The 21,631-nt window shown below is 41.1% G+C and overlaps 1 protein-coding gene across 7 annotated transcripts in view; it reads left to right on the forward strand.

Moving 5' to 3' along the window:
* STOX2 (storkhead box 2) overlaps positions 1–21,631 on the forward strand; it is a 160,005-nt gene that overhangs the window by 118,493 nt on the left and 19,881 nt on the right. For 4 of the 7 annotated variants that reach the window (XR_006416596.1, XM_044449832.1, XM_044449833.1 and 1 more), the window contains exon 2: positions 14,115–14,267. Coding sequence is in view for 6 of the 7 variants with exons in the window: in XM_044449832.1 (XP_044305767.1) it covers positions 14,115–14,267 (153 nt within the window). In the remaining variant the exon portion in view is untranslated. Of the gene's footprint in view, positions 1–9,883; positions 10,183–10,927; positions 11,011–14,114; positions 14,268–21,631 lie in introns of those variants that run through there. The other 3 variants (XM_044449834.1, XM_044449836.1, XM_044449837.1) reach the window with 3 other exon arrangements.

A 21,631-nucleotide genomic window follows, 5' to 3' on the forward strand; every position in this document is an offset into this window, starting at 1 on the left:
ATAGATGTACAGGAAAGGGATAGATAACTATTTTTTCTTATTTCATTTTCAGAAGATACCACATATGGAAGAATGCAAGGTCTTAAGGGTTACTATAAAATGCAAGATAATTTTTTGAGAATACTTAAGGAAAGGGGAAAGTCTTACTTATTTAATTATTTATTTATGGAACCACTTTTAATCTGGGTTATGTTCCGGCTTCCTTTGAATTTGTGGTATCGGTGTTTTATTCAGTGACAGTATAATTACGTTTTTATTTTTAAGCCTCTTTGTAAATTTGTATCAGGGGAATAGGAAAATGATATTATAATATTAATGAGAGAAAGAGGTAGCAAGATTTAATAAGAATAAATAGTAATTTGTTTTTCTTCTTTAGACATATCCTAAAAAGAAAAATAAGTGATGCTGATTATTTTTGAACAGGTGACCACTTAAATTGTATGACCTACAAAAGACAGGGAATGAGATATGGAATTGAACCTGTTAATAAGTTTCGAGAACGTAGGATATAATTCTTATACATTTATGTTCAATTGGTACCTTACACTATGCAGATTGAGCTGTTTTTATTTTTTACTTATAAACCACTTTCCACAGTGTGCCATTCAAGCTCTCAACTTGGTAACTCTACCAAAACATAATTCCCCTTAATTCCCTCTAAAAAGAAAAAAGAAAAGACTTTGCCTGGCTCTGGAAAAAACAACATGCCATGTAAATCTGTTGGGGGATGGGGAGGACTTTCCATAAGGGGACACCACAACTCTGAAGTCCTGCTTTCTTGTAGAAACCCACTTAGTTTCCTTTTGCAGGAAACCCTGGAAGAGGGCCTACAAATATGACCAAAAAAATCTAAGCAGGTACATGGATGAGAAGAAATTTCTTTAGATACTTTAGTCCTAAGCCATTTAGGTTAACACAAGCAATTGGAATTGGGCTTGGAGGCCACGTGCAACACATTGCAGTAACTTGGAGGTTACCACTGTATGGATAATTGTAACCAGGCTATCTCTGTCCAGATAGGGTTGCAATTATTAAATCACCCTAAGTTTATAAAAGGCAGTCTTGGCCACCGGGGCCACCTGGACTTCAGGTGACAATGATGGATAATCCAGGAGCACTGCTAAGCTATGCACCTGACCATTAAGAGGGCGTAGAACTTCCCCCAGATGAACTATTTGTTAACAGAACTTTTGTTCTGTTAAGTTGCAATTCGTTGACCCTCATTACCTCATGCAGGTTCAGGAACCCACTAGATTAAATAAGTTAGAGCGCAACATTATTGGCATAGTTATGACATCTCAGCCTACACATCCAAACCTTTAGCAGTTTCATACAGGTGATACTCCCTATGGAACAAAGTTCTACAACTGCCATGGAACAAAGTGAATAAGTGTCTAGCTTCCTTTCTGGAAATGACCATTCAAGTAGTATTGGGACCAATAGAAAGCAATGCCCCCAAGTTAAATGATGGCATGGTTAATAGTATCAAAAGCAACCGAAATAGTCACTCTCAAGAGTGCATTTTATCTTCCTACCTATTCAGTCCCTACGCAGAACATATTATAAGGAAAGCTGGATTAGGATCAGAGGAAGGAGTGACAATTGGTGAAAGAAACATCAATAATTTAAGATATGCAGATGATACCACCTTACTGGCAGAAAGAAGCAGTGACTTGAAACAACTCCTGATGAAAGTGAAAGAAGAAAGTGCAAAAGCAGGGCTGCAGCTGAATGTTAAGAAAACAAAAATCATGACTACAGAAGAATTATAGAACTTTACTGTCAACAATGAAGAATTTGAAATTGTGAAAGATTTTGTATACCTTGGCTCAGTCATCAGTTCAAAGAAACTGCAGCCAAGAAATTTGAAGAAGACTGACACTTGTAAGAGTAGCAATGAAAGAACTAGAAAAGATCATAAAATGTAAGGAATTGCCACTGGAGGCCAAGGCCAAGTACATTCACACAGTTATATTCCCAATCACTATGTATGGGTGTGAAAGCTGGACAGGGAAAAAAGCTGGCAGGAAGATGTGTTCAAAACCTGGTCCTGGAGGAGAGCTTTGCAAATACCATGGACTAACAACAAGACAAACAAGTGAATCCCAGATCAAATCAAGCCAGAATTTTCTTAGATGCAAAAGTGACAGAATTGAGGCTGTCATACTTTGAACATAATCGTGAAAATGCAAGACTCACTGGAGAAGACAAAGCAGGAATATCTTGGACATTTTGGAGGTCCTTCATTAATTGGGTCACCATAAGTTGGAGACAACTTGACAGCACACAACAACAACAACAACAACATTATTAGGCAAGTTATATAAAATCAAACAGATTGAGTCTCTTTTTTTATAAGAGCTTGGACTTTGTTTCCAGTGGTTCATCAATCTTTAAATATAATGTTTAAAGAAAGATTTGGTTACATCTTCCATGCCATGCCATAGCGTATATCAATATTATGGACTGTTTTCATTTGAGTTTGTCTTTATTTGTTGTGGATTTTGTTCTTTTATATGTTTCACCTTGGAAACTTTTTAAACAGAAAGGAAATCCAATTTTAAATTAAATAGTGACTGGAGCATTCTAATTTTTCTGTATGTTCCTACCTGTTTGCCAAGATCATTTTTGAAGACTCTTCTCGGATGACACCATTCACAATGTTGCAATGGGTTACCAGAGAAATAGCCTTCTCTGTAGTGACCTCTCATCTGTGTAATGCCCTTCTCAGGGGAATCTTTCTAGACGTTGTAGTTTTATACATTGAGCTGCCAGGTTAAGACCTTCCTTTTCAAGCATGCATTTAATCCTTAATTTTTGCTCCAGTTATAAACTTTACTGTTGACTGCTTAATCTTTTAAAATGCTTTAATGTTTAATATATTTTATTGTTGTATTTTTGTTTTTGTTTTATTGCTTTTTAAATTTTTATAACTATAAACTGACCTAAAAATCTGTCAGTTCAATGGGTACAAAATAAAGTCAGTCATCATATTTCCAAGAAAGATAGAAAGACCAGAAACAGCTGAAAGTTTCATAGAGATAGTTAATAAAATGGATTGAATGTCAGAAGTATTTATTTATTATGTATTTCTTCTACCAAGTTTCAGGAAGCTTTCTTAATAATTAGGATATGTGTATCCCAAACAAAGAGAAACCCAAAGGAAGAAGATAACCTCTTAAACTTCTTTGTTGTGGCCTCTGTGCATCACACATATGGGTTCTGTGCTTGCGCAGCGCCTTTGGCCGGAAGATTAACAGCTAACGGTTTTTGGCGGTAACGCCGCTCCCCCTCCCCGCTAGCATTACATAAGGAGCGGAGTGTCCGCCATTTTCCAGTCTTTGCGACCTCCATTCGTCGTGCCTCGTGCCGCTTCACTCTCGCTAAGATTATTAGTTACCTTCTTGCTCGTTTGAAAATCTCTCCTTTTTCCTACCAAGTTTGTATCCCTTGTTCTTGTTGTTAGTACTTCACTTATATTTCTTCTTAACTTTGTACCATTTTTTCCTCTTTATCGTTCCTATATAAAATAACAAAAACCAAAAATATTACTTCCCTCCTTTTTTCTTCTTTCTGCGATGGCACAACGGGTGGCATTCCGCAAGTGCGGAAAATGTGGCTTCAAAATGCCCGCCGCGGACCTGCATGATCTGTGCCTCCTTTGTTTGGGGGAAGGGCACAGAACCAATAAGTGCGGCCATTGTTTGGCCTTCTCTAAACAGGCGAGGAAGAACAGGGAGAACCACCTCCGCAAACTCTTATGGGATCAGGCTCTCCTCCAATTGGACTGGCTGGTGGCTAAGCCTTCCACTGTTGTGGCCCCACCGGAAGGCTGTCCAACTTCGGCTGACCTGCTGCAACGCCTGGCCTCTTCCTCCATTGCTCCGCCCTCACGCCCTTCTGAAGAAGGCGCTCATACCATGGCCGACCAGTCTGTTTCCCTGCCGAGGAAACAGAAGGAAAAAAGAAAGCACAGCGACTCAGATAAATATCCTGTGCATAAGAAGGCCAAGAAAGATAAGACGGGCAAGCCGGTTAAGAAGCTGAAGAACCCTGAGCAGGCAAAACACCGCCACTCGGGCTCGGCCTCTTCCTCGATTCTGATCCCTGCTTCGGAACTGACCCCCTCGGTCCTGACCATCCAGGCGGCTATGAGGGTTACCCCACCGGGCTCACCGTGCCGACCGACAGCCAAACCCATTCTGGATTCAAGGTGTGGTTCCATCTCTGATGGGGAAATACGAGATTCTCCACCTAGAGCTCGATCACCAACCCCGATGCCTCCAATCCTGATGGATACTGAGATCGCCATCTCCCCTCTGAGAAGCCGTAGGAGCTGTTCCTCGGATGCGAGGTCTGATGATTGGTACCACTCCAGGTACTCCTCCATTCCGAGACGGGAAGAGTACCACTCCGTAACCTATTATTCGACCTCCAGGGGACAATCTTCACCACCAGCACCTCGGGAACGTTTCCATTCAACGCCCAGAGATGCCCTGAGGGCCCCATCTAAAGAAAGTGTCAGATCAGAGTCACCAGGAGATTCTTCCTCCAGTGTAGCACCCCCCTACTGGATGGAATCCGACGAGTCTGAGGCTGACTCGACCTCACCAGATGCAGCGGTTGCTTCTCAGGGCCCGGGGTTGCCCGAGGAGCCGTATATATTGTTTAACGATCTGATGGCCAGACTAGTGAGATCGCTGTATATAGAAGCCCACCAACAGCCGGGACTGAGCACCGATCGTTTTTATGATGTGGTCAGGTGCAAACGATCCACATCTATTGCCTTGCCGTTTATTACGACCTTACAGCAGGCAATGACCCAGCCATGGGACCTCCCAGCTCACCCACAACCGACTTCTCGTAAATACGAGTCCATGTGTCGGGTGTGGGAAGAGGACATCCCGTTTCCTCTCCAAGCCGAATTCAGTGGTTGTACAATCCTCGCAGGGTTGGGAAGCCCGTGGACACACCTCGCCTCGTGACAAAGAGGGCAGAAAGGTTGATTCCTTTGCCTGCCGGGTATACGCAGCTTCGGGCCTTGGTTTACGAATTTCTAATTATGAGGCAACCCTGGCGCGTTACCAATATTTCCTTATGCAACACCTGGACACCATCATCGATACCCTCCCGGGAAACCAGGGCAAACTTGCTAAGGCTTTTGTTAAGGAAGCTATGCAAGTGGCAGTGCAACAGCTTTCCACCGTGAGGCACTATGTGGACTCTGATTTGAGGTCGCTGGTCGGTGCCATTTCCCTCCGCAGACACGCCTGGTTGCGTAATTGCAATTTTCCGGACGAGATGAAGCGGAGAATTGAGGAGATGCCGTTCGACGGTTCCGGTCCCCTGCGAGGACAGATAGCAAATTGAAGAAAATCCATGAATCAAGGATGACGGTCCGTCGTATGGAATTGCAATCTCTACCCCAACGTAAGTGGTCATGGTCACGTCCACAGTACTGTCAACAATTTCTGCCTTGGCAACAGCAACCGCATCAACGTCAGCAGTGTCGCAGGCAACAACCACCCAGCGCTTCCAGCAGGGCCGCCACCGCTTTGATACGGACAGGCGACAGCGCTGATGCGACGAGCGAACCTCTCCTCTAATTCCAACTCTACCCTCCCCCCTCTCATTTGGGGATCGACTGAAGAGTCGGCTCTCCATTTGGGAGTCCATCACATCTGATGGGTGGGTGTTATCTATCATTCAGCACAGATATGGAATCGAATTCGACGTTGTGCCTTCACCAAATCCTATCCACTATACTCCGACTTCCTTGGTACTGTTAGATGAGATTCACTAACTCCTTGCTAAAGGAGCTATTCGTCGTCTGTCGTTATCGGAGGGATTCCGCGGGTTCTATTCCAGATACTTTATGGTCCCGAAACGAGATGGGGTCTCAGACCAATATTGGACTTGAGAGCTCTCAATAGATTCATAACACCAAAGAAGTTTCGGATGACCACACTTCAAAGTATTCTCCCGTTGCTGGGAAGAGGGGATTGGTTCACCTCATTCGATCTGAAGGATGCCTATTTTCATATTTCAATACATCCAAGTTATAGGCGTTTCCTTCATTTTGCGGTGGACTCTGAAATCTACGAATTCAATGTGCTACCGTTTGGATTAGCCACTGCACCATGGGTTTTTACAAAGTGTATGGCTCCTGTCTGTGCACACCTTCGATTACGTGGAATTCGGATATACCTGTACCTTGATGATTGGTTGCTGGTCTCCGACACAGAAGCAGGACTTTCGTCTGCTGTTGAGTTTACATGTGCTCTGTTGCACAATCTTGGACTCTGTATTAATCAACAGAAATCTTCCCTTCTCCCTACGCTGGTGATCAACTTTATCGGAGCCCGGCTGGATTCGACATTGGCAAGATGTCCTTCCTCGGGACAGACGGCATGTGATTGCTCAGTGCATCGCTCGGATTCGACAAGCAAGAACCGTCCCCACCCGGTCTATTCAGAGCCTGTTGGGACACATGTCTGCTTCCATCGCTGTGGTTCCACATGCCAAACTCAGGCTACGTCCCCTTCAACTGTTCTTCAACGGAATGTTTCGACCACAGACAGATCCACCTACCAAACAGATTCGACTCCCGGCTTCCGTTCTTCAGTCCCTGTTATGGCGGATAGACCCAGTCAATCTGACTGTAGGTGTTCCGTTTCGACCCCGGTACCCTACAGTAACCCTCGGCACCGATGCGTCCCTGCTGGGATGGGGAGCAATTTGCTCCGATCTACGTACCCAGGGGATATGGAGTCACTGGGATTGCAGGAACCATATCAATTTTCTGGAACTTCTTGCCATTTTCAAAGCCCTGCAATCATTCGAGGATGTGCTTCTACACCAGGTCGTCCAGGTGATCTCAGACAACATGGCGACGGTCTTTTATTTGAACAAACAATGGGGGACCCAATTCCGGAAACTAGCCCGCCTGGCCATGCAGATTTGGGACTGGTGCATACCGAGAGGTATCACTCTTCTAGCAGTTCACCTTGCGGGCACAGAAAATACAGACGCGGATCTCTTGAGCAGACATATGTCGCGGTCACACGAATGGGAGCTAGACCATCGGGTTCGCGACATGCTATTTCACCGATGGGGCCAGCCAGACATCGACCTGTTTGCCACACAACAGAACAGGGCATGCACGGCCTATTGTTCCAGAGCGGGGATGGGTCAGGACTCGCTCGGGGACGCTTTCATGATCCCCTGGACAAATATGACTTTTTATGCTTTCCCTCCGATCCCACTCATCATGAGAGTGTTGGCAAAGACCATTCACGAAGGGGCCACAGGGCTACCGATCACCCCCTGGTGGCCACGCCAGCCATGGTTCTCAACTCTCCTTCACGTCTCCCAAGAAGAATTTCTCCAACTCCCTCTTCTTCCTTATCTCATTACCCAGAGGGAGGGCACGATCCGCCACCCAGACTTGCTGTCGCTGAAACTGACTGCATGGGGGATACGATGACCAGCTACGATACATTGGGATCGACACCACCAACTGTCCCCGCCATTCCTGCTCAGCAGAGTCTACACCCAGACCTACAGTATATTCTCGAATCTGCGCTATGACCATCTACTAGGAAGTTGTACACGGCAAAATGGCAGAGATTCTCTAACTTTGCCAATTTATACTCATTTCCGGCCCCCTCGGCTTCTGTTTCACAGATACTTCAGTTTCTCTTTGAATTGCATCAGTCTGGACTCAAACCTTCGTCCATAAAAGTTTATACAGCAGCGGTTTCACATTACCGGGGAACTATACATGGTCTCTCCATTTTTGCTCAACCTCTGATTAAAAGATTTTTGAGAGGATTGAGTAATCTGTATCCAACTATGAGACCTCTAATGCCCACCTGGAGTCTTTTGGTGGTCTTACAAGCGCTGACTCAATCACCTTTCAAACACATGGCGATGATCGATCTACGCCTTGCTTTCATGGAAGACTGCCTTCCTTGTTGCAGTGACTTCAGCCCATAGATCCTCTGAATTCTGCCCCCTTCGGGTAGACCTCCCCCCTTTTCTAAATGTTCATAAGGAAAAAGTGGTTCTTCGGCTGGATCCGTCTTTCCTTCCGAAAGTCGCTACTTCGTTTCACATGCAACAGGAGATTGTTCTACCGGCATTCTTTCCGACCCCTTCAAATCCGATAGAGCGATCTTTACATATGCTGGACGTTCGTCGTTGCTTTAGGTCCAGGACTGAGTCTGTTCGGTGTTCCAATAGACTTTTTGTGAAATATTCAGAACATGACCGAGGCTGTCCAGTCACTTCACAACGTCTTTCGAAATGGATAGTAAATACAATTGTCCTGTCTTATCAGTTAGCTAAGTTGGACTTGCCATCTACTCCAAGAGGTCATTCTACAAGAGCTGTTGCTCCTTCTTTGGCCTTTGCATCAGGGGTCCCGATAGAAGATGTGTGCAGGGTGGCCATTTGGGCTACCCCGTGTACCTTCGCCAGACATTATAGACTCAATGTCCTTGCCAGGCAGGATTGCTCTTTTGGCAGAGCTGTCCTTTCTTCTGTCCTTCGCTGATGACACCTCCCTCCTCCATTTGGGGTAAGCTTGTTATTCTACCCATATGTGTGATGCACAGAGACCATGCCGAAGAAGAGCAGGTTGCTTGCCTGTAACTGATGTTCTTCGAGTGGCCATCTGTGCAGTCACACAACCCACCCTCCGACCCCGCTTGGTGTCATGGGTGGTCTGACTATTTCTTTTGATACTATGATCTCTTTGCTATGTGTCGTACCACTACTGAATTTGGCTATCTTGTCATACTGACAAACCTTATTATAACAACAAACGTCGGTCTTTCAACGACTGGAAAATGGCGGACACTCCACTCCTTATATAATGCTAGGGGGGAGGGGGAGCAGCGTTCCCGCCAAAAACCATTAGCTGTTAATCTTCCGGCAAAAGGCACTGCGCAGGCGCAGAACCCATATGTGTGACTGCACAGATGGCCACTCGAAGAACATCAGTTACAGGCAAGCAACCTGCTCTTGGATATAAACCCAAATAATCAATAATAGTGAAATCAGATAAGATAGCCACAAAATTTAGTGTTCTTTTCCAGTGAAAGGAACAGGTTTTAAATGCCAGTATAGTCTTTCCCCATATTGCCGGATGGAGCCTTTCCTAAGAGAGAATGGCTTATGATAGCCTTCTAATATCATTCATTGAGCATTCATTTTGCGCACTGTTGCCAGAGTTGAGGGTGATTTGGATTTCCCACCAAATTCCTGCATGTAAAATAATTTTCAAGTGTTGAAAAGTCATTTTGCTTAAGTTGGATTGTCCCAACACACTTGTGAAAGGGATCTTGGAGTGCTGGTTGACTGCAGGTGAAACATGAGTCAGCAGTGTGATATGGTGGTCAAGAGGACGAACACCACCCTTGGTTGCATAGCCAGAAGTGTGGCTTCTAGATTGAGAGAGGTATTACTACCACTTTTTGTGCTCAGTTTTAGGTCCCTCATTGCAGAAGGATATTACCAGGTTAGAGTCAGTGCAGTGTAGGGCCACAAGGTTGGTGGCCGGTATGGCAGATCCCCTTCTCAGTTCCAAGCTGCAGCTTGTTTTGTTGTTTTCACCAGAGGGCAGCGGAACAATTGCTGAGACAACCAAAACTATGGGCCCCTGACAATAGCTCCTAAGTTAGTTTGCATTTAAGACTCCAACCAAATTTGTCCAAAAAAAAAAAAAAAGGTACTGTGGTTTTAACGTGATTGATTTCTTTGTATATCCTTTATTCCTTTGGTACAGCAAATTTTCTAATCACATAATATATAATGTGTATAACTAACTTAATAGTACATAGAACAAAAAAGGGGTCCTCTGCATAAAGAGTCACAATCAGTTTGCTCCAAGCTTCACTGTAGACATCAATTCCTTTTTACCCATCTATAAAATGGAATAATGGTGCGTGCTCATTAGGTGCTGCATAGCAGCTTTGTTTTTTAATTAACAGTATGCAGTACTTTGCAGGTATATGACACCTACAAAAAACTGTTTGTTCAAGCATATTTTGTATGATCAGCAAGTTCAAATGACTTGCCCAGTGTAATAACTAAGTCACAGGTAGTTTTTGTTTTCTTTTTAGGTTGACTGCTGTTCTTTCACTTGGTAGCAACAGTGATGAAACACCCAAATTGGAGGTATATGAGTAAAATATACAGTCAGGTTGCAAAAGGGTTTTTTTTCTGAAGTCCATAGTTTGTCCATAGTTTAATTTGCAACACAAACACTGGAAAGTTGAATAAAAGGTAAAGGTTTCCTCTTGACATTAAGTCCAGTCATGCCTGACTCTAGGGGGCGGTGCTCATCTCCATTTCCTAGCCGAGGGAGCCGCGTTTGTCTGCAGACAGTTTCCGTGGTCATGTGGCTGGCATGACTAAACACCGAAGTGCACAGAACACTGTTACCTGCCCACCAAAGTGGTACCTTTTTATCTACTTGCATTTGCATGCTTTCAAACTGCAAGGTTGGCAGGAGCTTGAACAGAGCAACAGGGACTCACCCCGTTGTGCAGATTTGAACTGGTGACCTTTCGATCTACCAGCGCAGCAGCACAGCGGTTTAAACCACTGTGTCACCTGCAGGAAAGTTGAATACAGTAGTGTAATTTCAAAGGAGAGCTGCTTCACTATAGCAGTGATCCTCCAAGTTAACAGGAGCCATATGGTTGATCACCAATTTTTTTTTTCAAGGTAAAAGTGCATTTTTTTATAGTATTGACCTTTTTCCTGAAAGACTAGGAAACAGACTATAACAAATATTCTTTTTAATTGTGTGTTTTGTGATGTTCAGTTTAATTGAAAAACAAAGGATATTTTGTTTGTTCGTTGAACATCTCAGAAGTTGTTTAGTTAACTACAATAACAGTGTATTTGTAATTTCCAGGTTCCCAGGAGTATTGAGATAAAGTAAAGCAATTTAGTAAGATAAGAAGTAGGTAAGAGGAAGAGGAGCTGTCACGGTTCTTTGTGAGTTTTCCTATTGCGTCTTTCATACGAGGGGTCACAAATTATCTCTGGTAGATGACTTATAGACAACAGTAGCCTATAGATTTAACTGTGGCCTCAGCGAAGATGAATGAGTATTGCCCTGTCATGAAAAACAACAACTAGCAATTCTTTAAAGAAAGAAGGATTGAGTTATGATGGGCTTTTTAGGAGACAGGAGCAATTAGGCTGACGTAAACATTTACCAGACTTTCCATTTGTTTTTACAACCAATATAAGTGTAACAACAAAATAGTTTTCACATTTGCAGAAGCATTCAGAAGCAATTTGTTTTGTACTCATAAGCTTTGGTTTAACTAAAATATAGTAGCTGCATATTTTATTCAGTCACAGAACTAAATACAGTGACCACAGGTCGGTATAGAAGCTATACACATATAAAATGTTCAATGCTTTGTTAGATTGCTGCACTTCTCTGACATGACCATTTCCCTAGAATTCAGCACAGAGGGAGCTAAACGCCCATGAGCCCATGGAAATCAGTTTATAACTGGATAACAACTGATGTTCACAATCACTCTGGCACCCCAAGACCAAGAAAATGTATCTTTGGTGTTTTTGTTGTAGCAGATTAACATGGCTACCATCTGGCTAATGTAATGCTGTGTGCAAAATACTGTTGTAGTATCTCAGGGTCCTTTAATTTTTTTAAAATAGAAAATTTATGCCAAATTTTTCAGTCTAAAAGAACTATCAGAACAGATTACAGATTGAAACAAAACAGTGCCAACTATGCTGCAAAGAAAGGACAGGGAGCACTGTAACTCTCCACAGTGTAGGCAGGGATACTATTTGCTTAGTTGAACAGCAGTCCAGCAGGGTAGGCTATCCCCACCCCTTATATCCAACTTAGCTTGAGCCACTGAAATCATGGGACATCAGTAAGGCTTATGAAGCAAGGGCTTAAGCCAGAAGCTTTTGTTTCAAAGCCCTAGGCCTGAAACTTTAAATAGTACCAGTAACCAAGAGCTGAAACAGCACACATTCAAACATGAGTGGTGATGATTTTGTTTACAAATCAGGAAAAGGGAAGAACCAGAAAAAAGTGTGGAAACAATTCTTATAGGGGAGAGAACAGCAAAACTAACTAAACCTGTCTATATGTACTTGTGATACAGGTCTTCAGAAGACCAGGATCACAGGAAACAAACCTTCCAAGTCAGTGCACAAGACAAAATGAAGCAATTTAGTTTTATATCCCAAATCTGCTCCCTTTTAGCTAGTCACAAGTTGGCTAGAAACAATCTGCTGAGGTTTTTTCAGGGGAGAGGCAGAAAGTTCTCATCAGCACTCAACTGAACTTGTTTAGACCAATTAGTAAGGGTTAGGGTTTGGTCTTGCCTGTACAGGCTGCTAGAACACAGAATAAAAATGGTTTTCTTGGCATACACAGAGTAAAATTGTGCAGGTAAATCTGCAGGCCAATCTAGACATCATGAAGTTCATACAACACACAGTTGTGTAAATGATTTTTTAAAGTGCATAGTAAACTAGGAACCCCCAATATAGACCAGGACCCAGGTATGAGGAAAGGGGCATTGGCTCTGTAAACCTTTGCCCCATGCACTGATGCTGATTACATCAGAAGGGAATTGTACCTACTATTGACACTGGGGCAAAACTATCATAGGAACCACTGCACATACAGTTTACTTTAAAAAGCCACTCATGCAATTGCTCATAATTGCATGAATAGCTTCATCTCTAGCTTGACCCTTAAAATTGTACGAACAGATACCACACCACACAAAATTCCTTGAGTGGTAAACTGCATGCCATGAATATCTGTCTAAAGATAAAAACCCACCCTGAAAGGAATTTGAATGCAGAGGACCTCCTTATTCTCTGACTGTTTATTTCTTGTATTCTTCGTTGGTAAAGGCAATCTCTGGTTCATATGGTTACTTGATGCTATATATACTAAATATCATCGTACCTTAGGGACCATGTGGGGGGAAAAGTTATCACAGAGGCCTAGATTTCGCTGAAAAGGTAAACTTGTGTCCAAGCACCACCACTTCAGACCACAGCAGAAAACTATAGAAAATCAGTGCTCTATGCTTACACATCTGGTTTTCTATGGGAGGTGGGATTGGTATCAGTGAGTTTTCAATCTTATGAGCCCCCATTCCCTATTGCGATCTGGATTGGTACAATTAAGTCAACAAGGGAGAACTAGCCTTGAAGGAAAAAGGCAAGATGTAGACTTGAAGTGTTCTGCTGATACAATACATTTGACTTTAAGAAAAATGTAGTCCCATCTTGAGGGAAATAACATGACTGTGTGAAAGTGCTGATTTTTCCATTATGAATCCGAAAGCTTCTCTTTTCAAACCCAAGTAGATCATTAATAAGTTTTTCTATTTTTTGTTTTGGCCACATAATGCTGAAGTCCTGGAATACTGGGTTGGGGCAGTGAGTTAAACAGATTTGACGATGCCACATCATTTTGGAAATAATGTTCCAAACAAATTTGTTATGCTAACAAATTGAGGGACATTTAAAAAAAAAAGCATTCTTGGTAAAAATAGCTTATTGATTATTAATGAATTTATTTAGAAGTATGTTCCCCCATAGTTGTATGGAAAAATAAAAATGCTTCTATTGCAGCCTGTAGGTGTTTTTCTCTTTCTCTTTCTCTTCTTAAAACTTATATCCTTGAATACTTCAAAAGTTACTTAGTCCTTTTGGCCTTAGTCCTATCAGGTTCTCCATTCTCAGATGGGCCAATGATTTCAGGGCCTACTAATTCCTGACCTTTTTCATTAAATTCTTGATGCCACTAATAAAACGACTCCAACTTTTTCTTCTATTGTGTAGAGTTTTATAGAATTGTCCATCTGTCTCTGCCTTATGTATGTACTCTAGACAGGATAAGGATCCTAATTTCAAGTGTAGTAATGTTCCAATACTGTTTGAGATTTATTCATGTTAGCCTCCTCACCACTTTCTCCCCTCCCTTCTTTTAAGCTAAGACTTAGGATTTAGCATGTTTTAATAATGTCAACCTGAGTTAATGACTATTAAGCAAGATACTTGCCTGAAAGCCCATTTTCTTTTTGCAGGTGATGTATCACCCATCAGTATGTCTCCCATCAGTCAATCACAGTTTATCCCACTTGGGGAAATTCTTTGTTTGGCCATCTCTGCAATGAACTCAGCACGAAAACAAGTCACACAAGAAGCACTAATGGAACACCTAACAACCTGCTTCCCAGGTAAAATTTATGTTGATGTATCTTTGCTCATATTGACACGGATATTTAAAGGCATTTTTATAAATGCGCTTGTAAAATTTTTTACAAGGGTTTGTTGTTTTTAAAATATATGTATTAAAATTACTGTAGTAATTTCAGTAATAAGTCATTCTCAGCCATAAGTAATTTAAACTTGAAATTTACCTGTGCAAGTTTATTATACACTTCCATGAGGAACCTGAAATTAATATTTTATACACATAGTCAGGATTTATACACATAGAAATTAGTTAGTGTGCTCCTGGCTCTTATCAGACAAAAATAGTCCTTGAAGAGATGTCAGCATGCTAGCATATGCAGCAGAATTGACAGAGGTTTCTTACTACTTCAGAGATACCTCTTGTAGAGTGCCTTTCCCAAGCCTGATGGTAAGAGAAACACATTGTGAATATCATTTTTTTCCAAGTGGGAGCTACTGTTTGTTTTAGAACAGTCTTCCCCAACCTGGGATCTTCCAGATGTTTTGGGCTTCACTTCCCACCATCTAGCATAGGCAATAGTCAGGAAACTGGAAGTTGTAATTCAAGAGTACCAAATTGGAGAAGGCTTCCTGGAATATTGTTGCAGCTGTTTGGCCTCCATGATCAAATCATTAGATTTCCAAAAATATTAACTTGTTTTATTTTACGCCTGACTGTACGCAGTTTTCAATGCACCTATGCTGTGATACAATCTTAGCATGAGTGACCTCTAGCACAACACCAATCGTGGCATTATTAAGATGGCATTTTCTGTAAAATACTTTGCTTCTGCTTACATTATTACTGTTGCACTAGAGATCACTTAAGTTAGCAATATGTAAGTTGTGTATACACAGAAGACTCCATTGGATACTGCCCTACCTTTATAAAATATATTTTCTATATTTTCTAATACAGTATTCTCTCTTTGAATAGTAAATTATATTTCAGCTTCCTTGCATGACTGAGATTAGCTTTAGTTTTTGAGCCTTTTTTCTCCCTATATTTGTATTTTCACTTAATAGTTGACTTTTTATAGATGCTTAGAAGGATTTGCTTATGTAGCGTTTTAACATCCAATTTTAACATCAGTCAAAAGTGCTCCCAATTCCACTCACATAAGAATATGATGAGCGGTCTATAAAACAGGTGGACTGTCATGGAGACCAATTCATGCAGGTTGCAAACCTCGTACCCAGTTGATTAATAATTTGTACAAATTGATGGCTGTCTTCTATCATTTGCAAGCTTAGCTTGCACATGTCTGCCATCCTGTCAGTATATATACTAATCTATTCTGTCTTTGTATTATTTGGAGACTGAGTCAATACTATGTCAGCACCTGACAGTCTAACGTGTCATGAAAAGCAGTGGTTGTTATTACAACTTTTGATGGAGTTAATAATCTATGACTGTGGGATATGGGACGTTTCATAAAAGACAGCCTCCTGGTGATAATCAACAATAAGCCACTGTGGGTTAATTAACCTGTGAGGGATTCAAGATGCACAACCTGTCCTCTGGCAGAATACTGGCATGGCTACAGAATGGAAAAGGTTCCCTAGCACCTAACCCATATTCTTCCAGAACAGCTTATTCCCTGGAGAGAAATGAATATTTCAGGTGTGTACAGAGATTGGTGTTCCAAACATATCTCCCAAACAGGTGAAATAACATCTATCTGTCTTACATGTTGAAGGCCTGTTTTATGTTGCCCCCAAGAAGGTCTTTCCAGATAGTATTGGGAACTGTCTGCCTGTTTTCCAGTTTCTCAATGTAAAAACTAGTGGTTTTGTTATTAGGCAGAAACTGGTTATACAACTCAGCCGTCACTGACCTGAAACAGAGGAAGCCTGTTAAAAGTTTTCCTTACTGACTTTTCAGAAGCTCTTCCTCTTGCCAGCCTGTGCAATATTGACTGGTCCCATTGTTTAAAAAGGAGGTTACTCTTGGCCAGTCCTGAAAGCTTTATGGTTGAAAAAAATGGTAATCAAAATCTTCCCTTAGCAAATGCTGGCTTCAAGTAAATATTGGACAGGTTCACATGTCACAATAAGCCACTCCGAGTTAGTTCACTCAAGGAAGCTTTGAGACATTCTGGCCACCATTTTGAATGTGCAGACCATTGCAGAAACACACCACAGCTTGTTGTATTGTTGTGGTTATTTGAATACTAAAGAGACTTTGGATAGCTGTGCGATATTGACCAGTTCACATAAGACAGTGAACTGCTTTACTCATCATGATAAGCATGATGTAAGTTGTACAAGAGATTCACCACATGTTGTATCATGTAAACCCATTCATTGTTAATTACCTGAGAGTTAAACAACCCTCTGACAACTCCTGTGTAGTTTTGTGGTTATCTAAGAATTGTTTAATCCTTAAATAACCCACTGGATGTCTGGATTTGCATGATATGACAAGCCACTCAGCTTGCATATTCCAAATACTGCCCAGTGTGCGTTTTGAATCCCAGACACTACCATGAGCCATCATGACTCTACCTTTAAGCTTGCAAAAGTTGCTAGGGGTGGCTATTTTTAATTTCTTTTTCATCCAAGTTAACTTTTGCAAATATTTGCGAAAAATAAATCTGAATTGTTCTTGCTTCCTTTGCACAGTTATGAACGGGCAGCAGTAGAGGCCTTGTGGTGACTACTTGGTAGGGGTGGGGTGCTCACAAAGTTCTGCAGGCACCCACCTTGTCCACTTCCCCTGTAAGTCTGCAGTTAGGTATATCTCCTCTGTTCTTTTGAAGTATCTAATCCCCATTGAAATGAACTGTCAGATTCTTCAAAAGCCCAGGGAGATCTTTCAGAAAAAGAGACTCAAACTCCCACTTTGAACCACAAGATACCCAGGAATTTTTCCCTTCCTCCTACACTGGTGGTGATGGGAGGAGGGAACCTTGATGCTCTTGCAGGGTCCCCTGGCGTACTCAGGAGAGGTGGTGAATGCTCATGCACAATGTGTTTTATCACCTAGCAAGTGCGTTGTGTGTCCTTGGGCAATCAACCTACAGCCTGACTGGTGCTGTTGTATATTTGTGTTGTGTGAATTCTCCCAATAGATGGCATGGTGGTGCCTTGACCAAATTAGGAAGCATAGGTGATTTGGCTTGAGTGAGACCAAGGTGTTTCCAGGCTAGCATATACAGGACTGTGGCACTCTCTCTTCAATTTCAATTGAGAATGTCAGCAGGAACAGAAAAATGCACCCCTGTCCTAATTTCTTAGCATTTGTCATCTAAGATGTTTCGACTAGAGGCTTTTGAGCCAAAGTGATAATGTGGAGACAAAAGAGAAAAGATACTGATTTCTTTGGTAACAGTACTCATAAACAAACTAGATTTGCTGATTCCACAAAATGAAGTGTTGTGCTTTTTAAAATAGAAAGCAGATTACCAAGCTAGTCAGACATTTGTCATTAGGGGGAATAAGGTCTAGTTCATCCTATTCTTCCCCACCCACCTGCTCCTTCCAAGTGATTCCCATTTAATTAAAAAAAAAAAACTGTTCCCCACAGACACTTCTTAGTAATTGAGCAGAGGGCTTGGCTCAGTTAACAGAGGTATTTGAGTTCTTTTCTCCAGTGTAATCCTGGAGCTGAGGTTCTTCCACACCTCTTTCATGCTGCCCATTCAGCTTTCATATTGAAATTCCACAGTTTGGATTGATTTTCCCCCTACTTCTTTTCACAAGAGGGTCTTTCCCAACAACTAGTAATTGATGAGTTTTCTGATGAAAACAGGCATGGTTGTGGCTCCAGGGCTAGAACTTTAAGTTTATATGGAGATATTTTCCGCATTATGACAGACATTATGACTGACAGACTCTTAGTTGCTATTTCTCTGGCAAAGTTAGGATTCTTGTGGCTATGAGATTCATGAGTTTTAGAGATAAAACTTGCAGAGGTTTATACCATCAGTGACAATGAGTGATAGTAGTAGTATCTTTTTGTCTACATGAAGATAACTGGTTCTTTCAACACCACTAGATCAGATCACCAAAGAAGTCATTAGCCTTGCTACTAAGCTTTCTGGGGGATATATGTGTAAACAAACTTGCATAAACCACATGGTTAAAAAATGGTTGCACATACAAAACTGTAGTTCACAAACTGAATTTACTACCTGATTTCTGTTTAGGGCCCTATACTTTGAGAATCATACCTGTAAGATTAAAATAAGCTTCCTCACAGGCGTTTACATCTAGTTCACTGAGTGGTAGAACAAATCTGGACTTGGCCATATAAAATCAGGTATAATCTTGTTCTGGTAAGTAAGGGCTAACCCTTATTTTAATATTTGGCAAATCTATCAGATATTTTAGGAGAGGTACATATCAAGGAATAAAGGAAGAATAAGATTGGCAGGCATTAATCCCAGGCTCCTGAGATTGCATCTCAGTATCTTTAAGCCTTTGAAGCAGTATTGCTCGTATCCTTGAGCTAAAAGGAAGGCGATAGAGAACCTCAAGCTCATGACAGCCAGCTGCATTTTTTCCTTCAATGAGTTTGGGCCCATCTCTTGAAATGACTCCAGAATAGATTTTGAGATTTGCTTAAACCTTATTTTTACAAAACAGCAAAACTTGGTCATTACACCAAGTTCTACATGAGGCAATTCTAATTTTGTGGTCACAGGGATTGCCAGAAGTCTATGTAGGATTTATTTTCAGTTCTTTCTAATTAATCTAAATTTGTTGTGGCCCACAATAGAACTCCATATAACAATTTTGGTAAAACCCTAATCTTCACAGATGGGCTGCACCAAATTCCCCCCTTTTGTTGAATAAAACTGAAACAATCCATTTAATGGTCTACAAGCTAGCAAGGCGCTTAGCTGTAATTGTGAAGACCATGTTCCAGTCCAGTGGAAGACCATACCAAGGTAATTAAAGGAGGGTAATTGCTCAATTTAATCCCATCAAGTGACCAATTAAGAGTCATCTTAAATTTACCAAATTATTTTTGGGGTTTTTTTGGTAATTAATGGAAAGAAGTGCATTCCTACAATGTAGACTGAACTGGTTCAATAATTTTTGTAAGCTGAGCTTACAAAATGTAAGAAATCAGCATTGTATCATCTACATAAAAAAGGATAGAATCAGTGCTTTTTTTGTAAAAAAAAAAAAAAAATGTTGCCGGAACGCACGTCGCCGCCGGCGCACGACCACACACACCAATCTCAAGCTGAGCAGCGTCCCAAGGTGGGCGATGCGGACACAAAAGCCGCCCGCAGGCACTATGTTAATGATGTTTGCTGCTGACCTGCTACGCGGACAGGCGATTCAAAATCACTTTGTAAAAGCCATTGGAAAAAAAGGTGCTAGAATGCTGTTCCGGTGCATTCGATGACAAAAAAAGCCCTGGATAGAATATTTCTGACGATGCACTTTAACTGAGAAATAACAATCATGTCATTATACATAAATTGAAGAGAAGTGGAGCAAGTTAACAGCCTTATGGATGGAAGATCTACTAGTAAAGTAAGACCTGATCATTTTTCCTATCTGTCATTTTCAGTTTCTGCATTAAACCATACATTACCACTTTTGGTTTGATAGTTCTTTGATAAGGATGTCTTTTTTTTTTTTTAAAGAAAGAAAGGGTTAGGGTTCGGGTTTTAGGGAATCTATTGTTTTTTCATTCAGCTTGGTGGCTAAATCGATATTAGATGCTTGGAACAGTTCACTACTTAATCTCAGAAATTCTTCTGAGTATAATTTCTGTTCCAAATCTGTTTGTAACAGGGTGTTCCATTTAATACACTGATCAGATGTCAGTAGTGCTTGATCAAAATTTAAATAATCATTACAGTTTGCATTCACAGTATTAGACCATTGTAAGGAGAATTTAAGTGACTGGTGATCACAGCCAACTACTGATTTAACTCAGAAGAAAAGAATTGTTAATAAAAACAAACAGGAAATAATCACATAATTCACTATGCTTGAACCAAGTTTATTTCCAAAAGACAAATCCTTTCCAAATACAGTTTTTACACCACTGTAATAAGTGAAGGTAGAATCTACCGAATGAATATCCTCCATAAGTTCAGAACATGTTCGATTAGCCCAAGGGTCCATCTATTCTTGCATTCTGCTCACATTGGAACTGAAGCAGGCAGGATCCCAATGCAAAACATGAGTGCAACAGCATCTTCCTGCCCATGAACCTCAGCAAGTGTCCTACATAGGCATAGTGCTCTGTTCTATATAGCACATGGCCATAAGGACTAGTAATCATTGCACTGCTATCCGGTTGTTGTTTTTTTATGGGAACCCAGAGAGCTTAAACATTCCATGGAGAAATAGGCAAGATAAGGCTAATTCAAATAGGTTTACAGAAGACTCACTTCCCTGCCTTTGCTGTGGAATAGATAATGCCATGGGACACATGGAGATCACTTGTTAGATAAACAAGACTAGTGCCTTTGAGAAAGAAACAAAATTGGGTGGGAGGAGAAATGTTCCCTTGGTTCCTTTATGAAGCTCTTTTCTGGCTATGTTAGTGTAAATGTTTTAGTTAATGGCTGACAAGGAAACTAGACATGGGATAAATGGATTCAAGATGGCTCCTATTGTGCTAATTGCCCTGCTTGCTACATAATTTGCTACCTGCTACAGAGGATTCAGTTTCATGTGGAAAATTCTCAGGCAGCACAGCTTCTCTATTCTTTTTTTTTTCTTTCCTCCAAGACAGTTTTAGGCTCATTGTTAGGATTCAGTAAAACTATTATCTGTTTGCATTTTGTTATTTAATACAGCCATCAAAACTACTGTTTTTTCTCACTACAGCTTCCTTCAGTAACATAGCAGGAATAGTGTGAAGTGGTTGGCTTGAGGTTTATTAGTGGCCAGAGTTTTCAACAGCCCAGTGGCAAAAATAGTTAAATAAAAGTAAGGTATGGTCAACACATAGAAGGTATATTGATTTATATTTTTAAAACTGGGGGAAAGAGCTCAAAATATGGGTTTTATTTTAGCTAGCAAAGACACACATAATGATACATATTAATTCAGTCCAATTCCTTGTTAGGAATACTTGTTTCCTTACTAGAAGAGAATTTGTTTGATGTCTGAATTTATAAAGTGATGTCCAGTATTTTTGAAGAAGGATAGAATAATACTCAACTCAAGTCCAAACCAGTGAAAGGAAATAGCATATTATGAATCCCATTACATTAGTGAATCAGCATTCCTCCACAAGCATCATGCAGGAAAGTGCACAGTTCCAAAAGACTTTGTAGAATAGGCACCAATTATTAAAATATACACAAAGGAGCAAAGGGGAAAAAGAATATACACATTTGTCCTGAGAAGTGAAGAGGACATTTTCTAACAGCTGTGATGCTTCACT

This window comes from Varanus komodoensis, unplaced genomic scaffold, assembly GCF_004798865.1.
Source record: "Varanus komodoensis strain SLA01 unplaced genomic scaffold, ASM479886v1 scaffold61, whole genome shotgun sequence".
In the NCBI taxonomy this organism is placed as follows: Eukaryota; Metazoa; Chordata; class Lepidosauria; order Squamata; family Varanidae; genus Varanus; species Varanus komodoensis.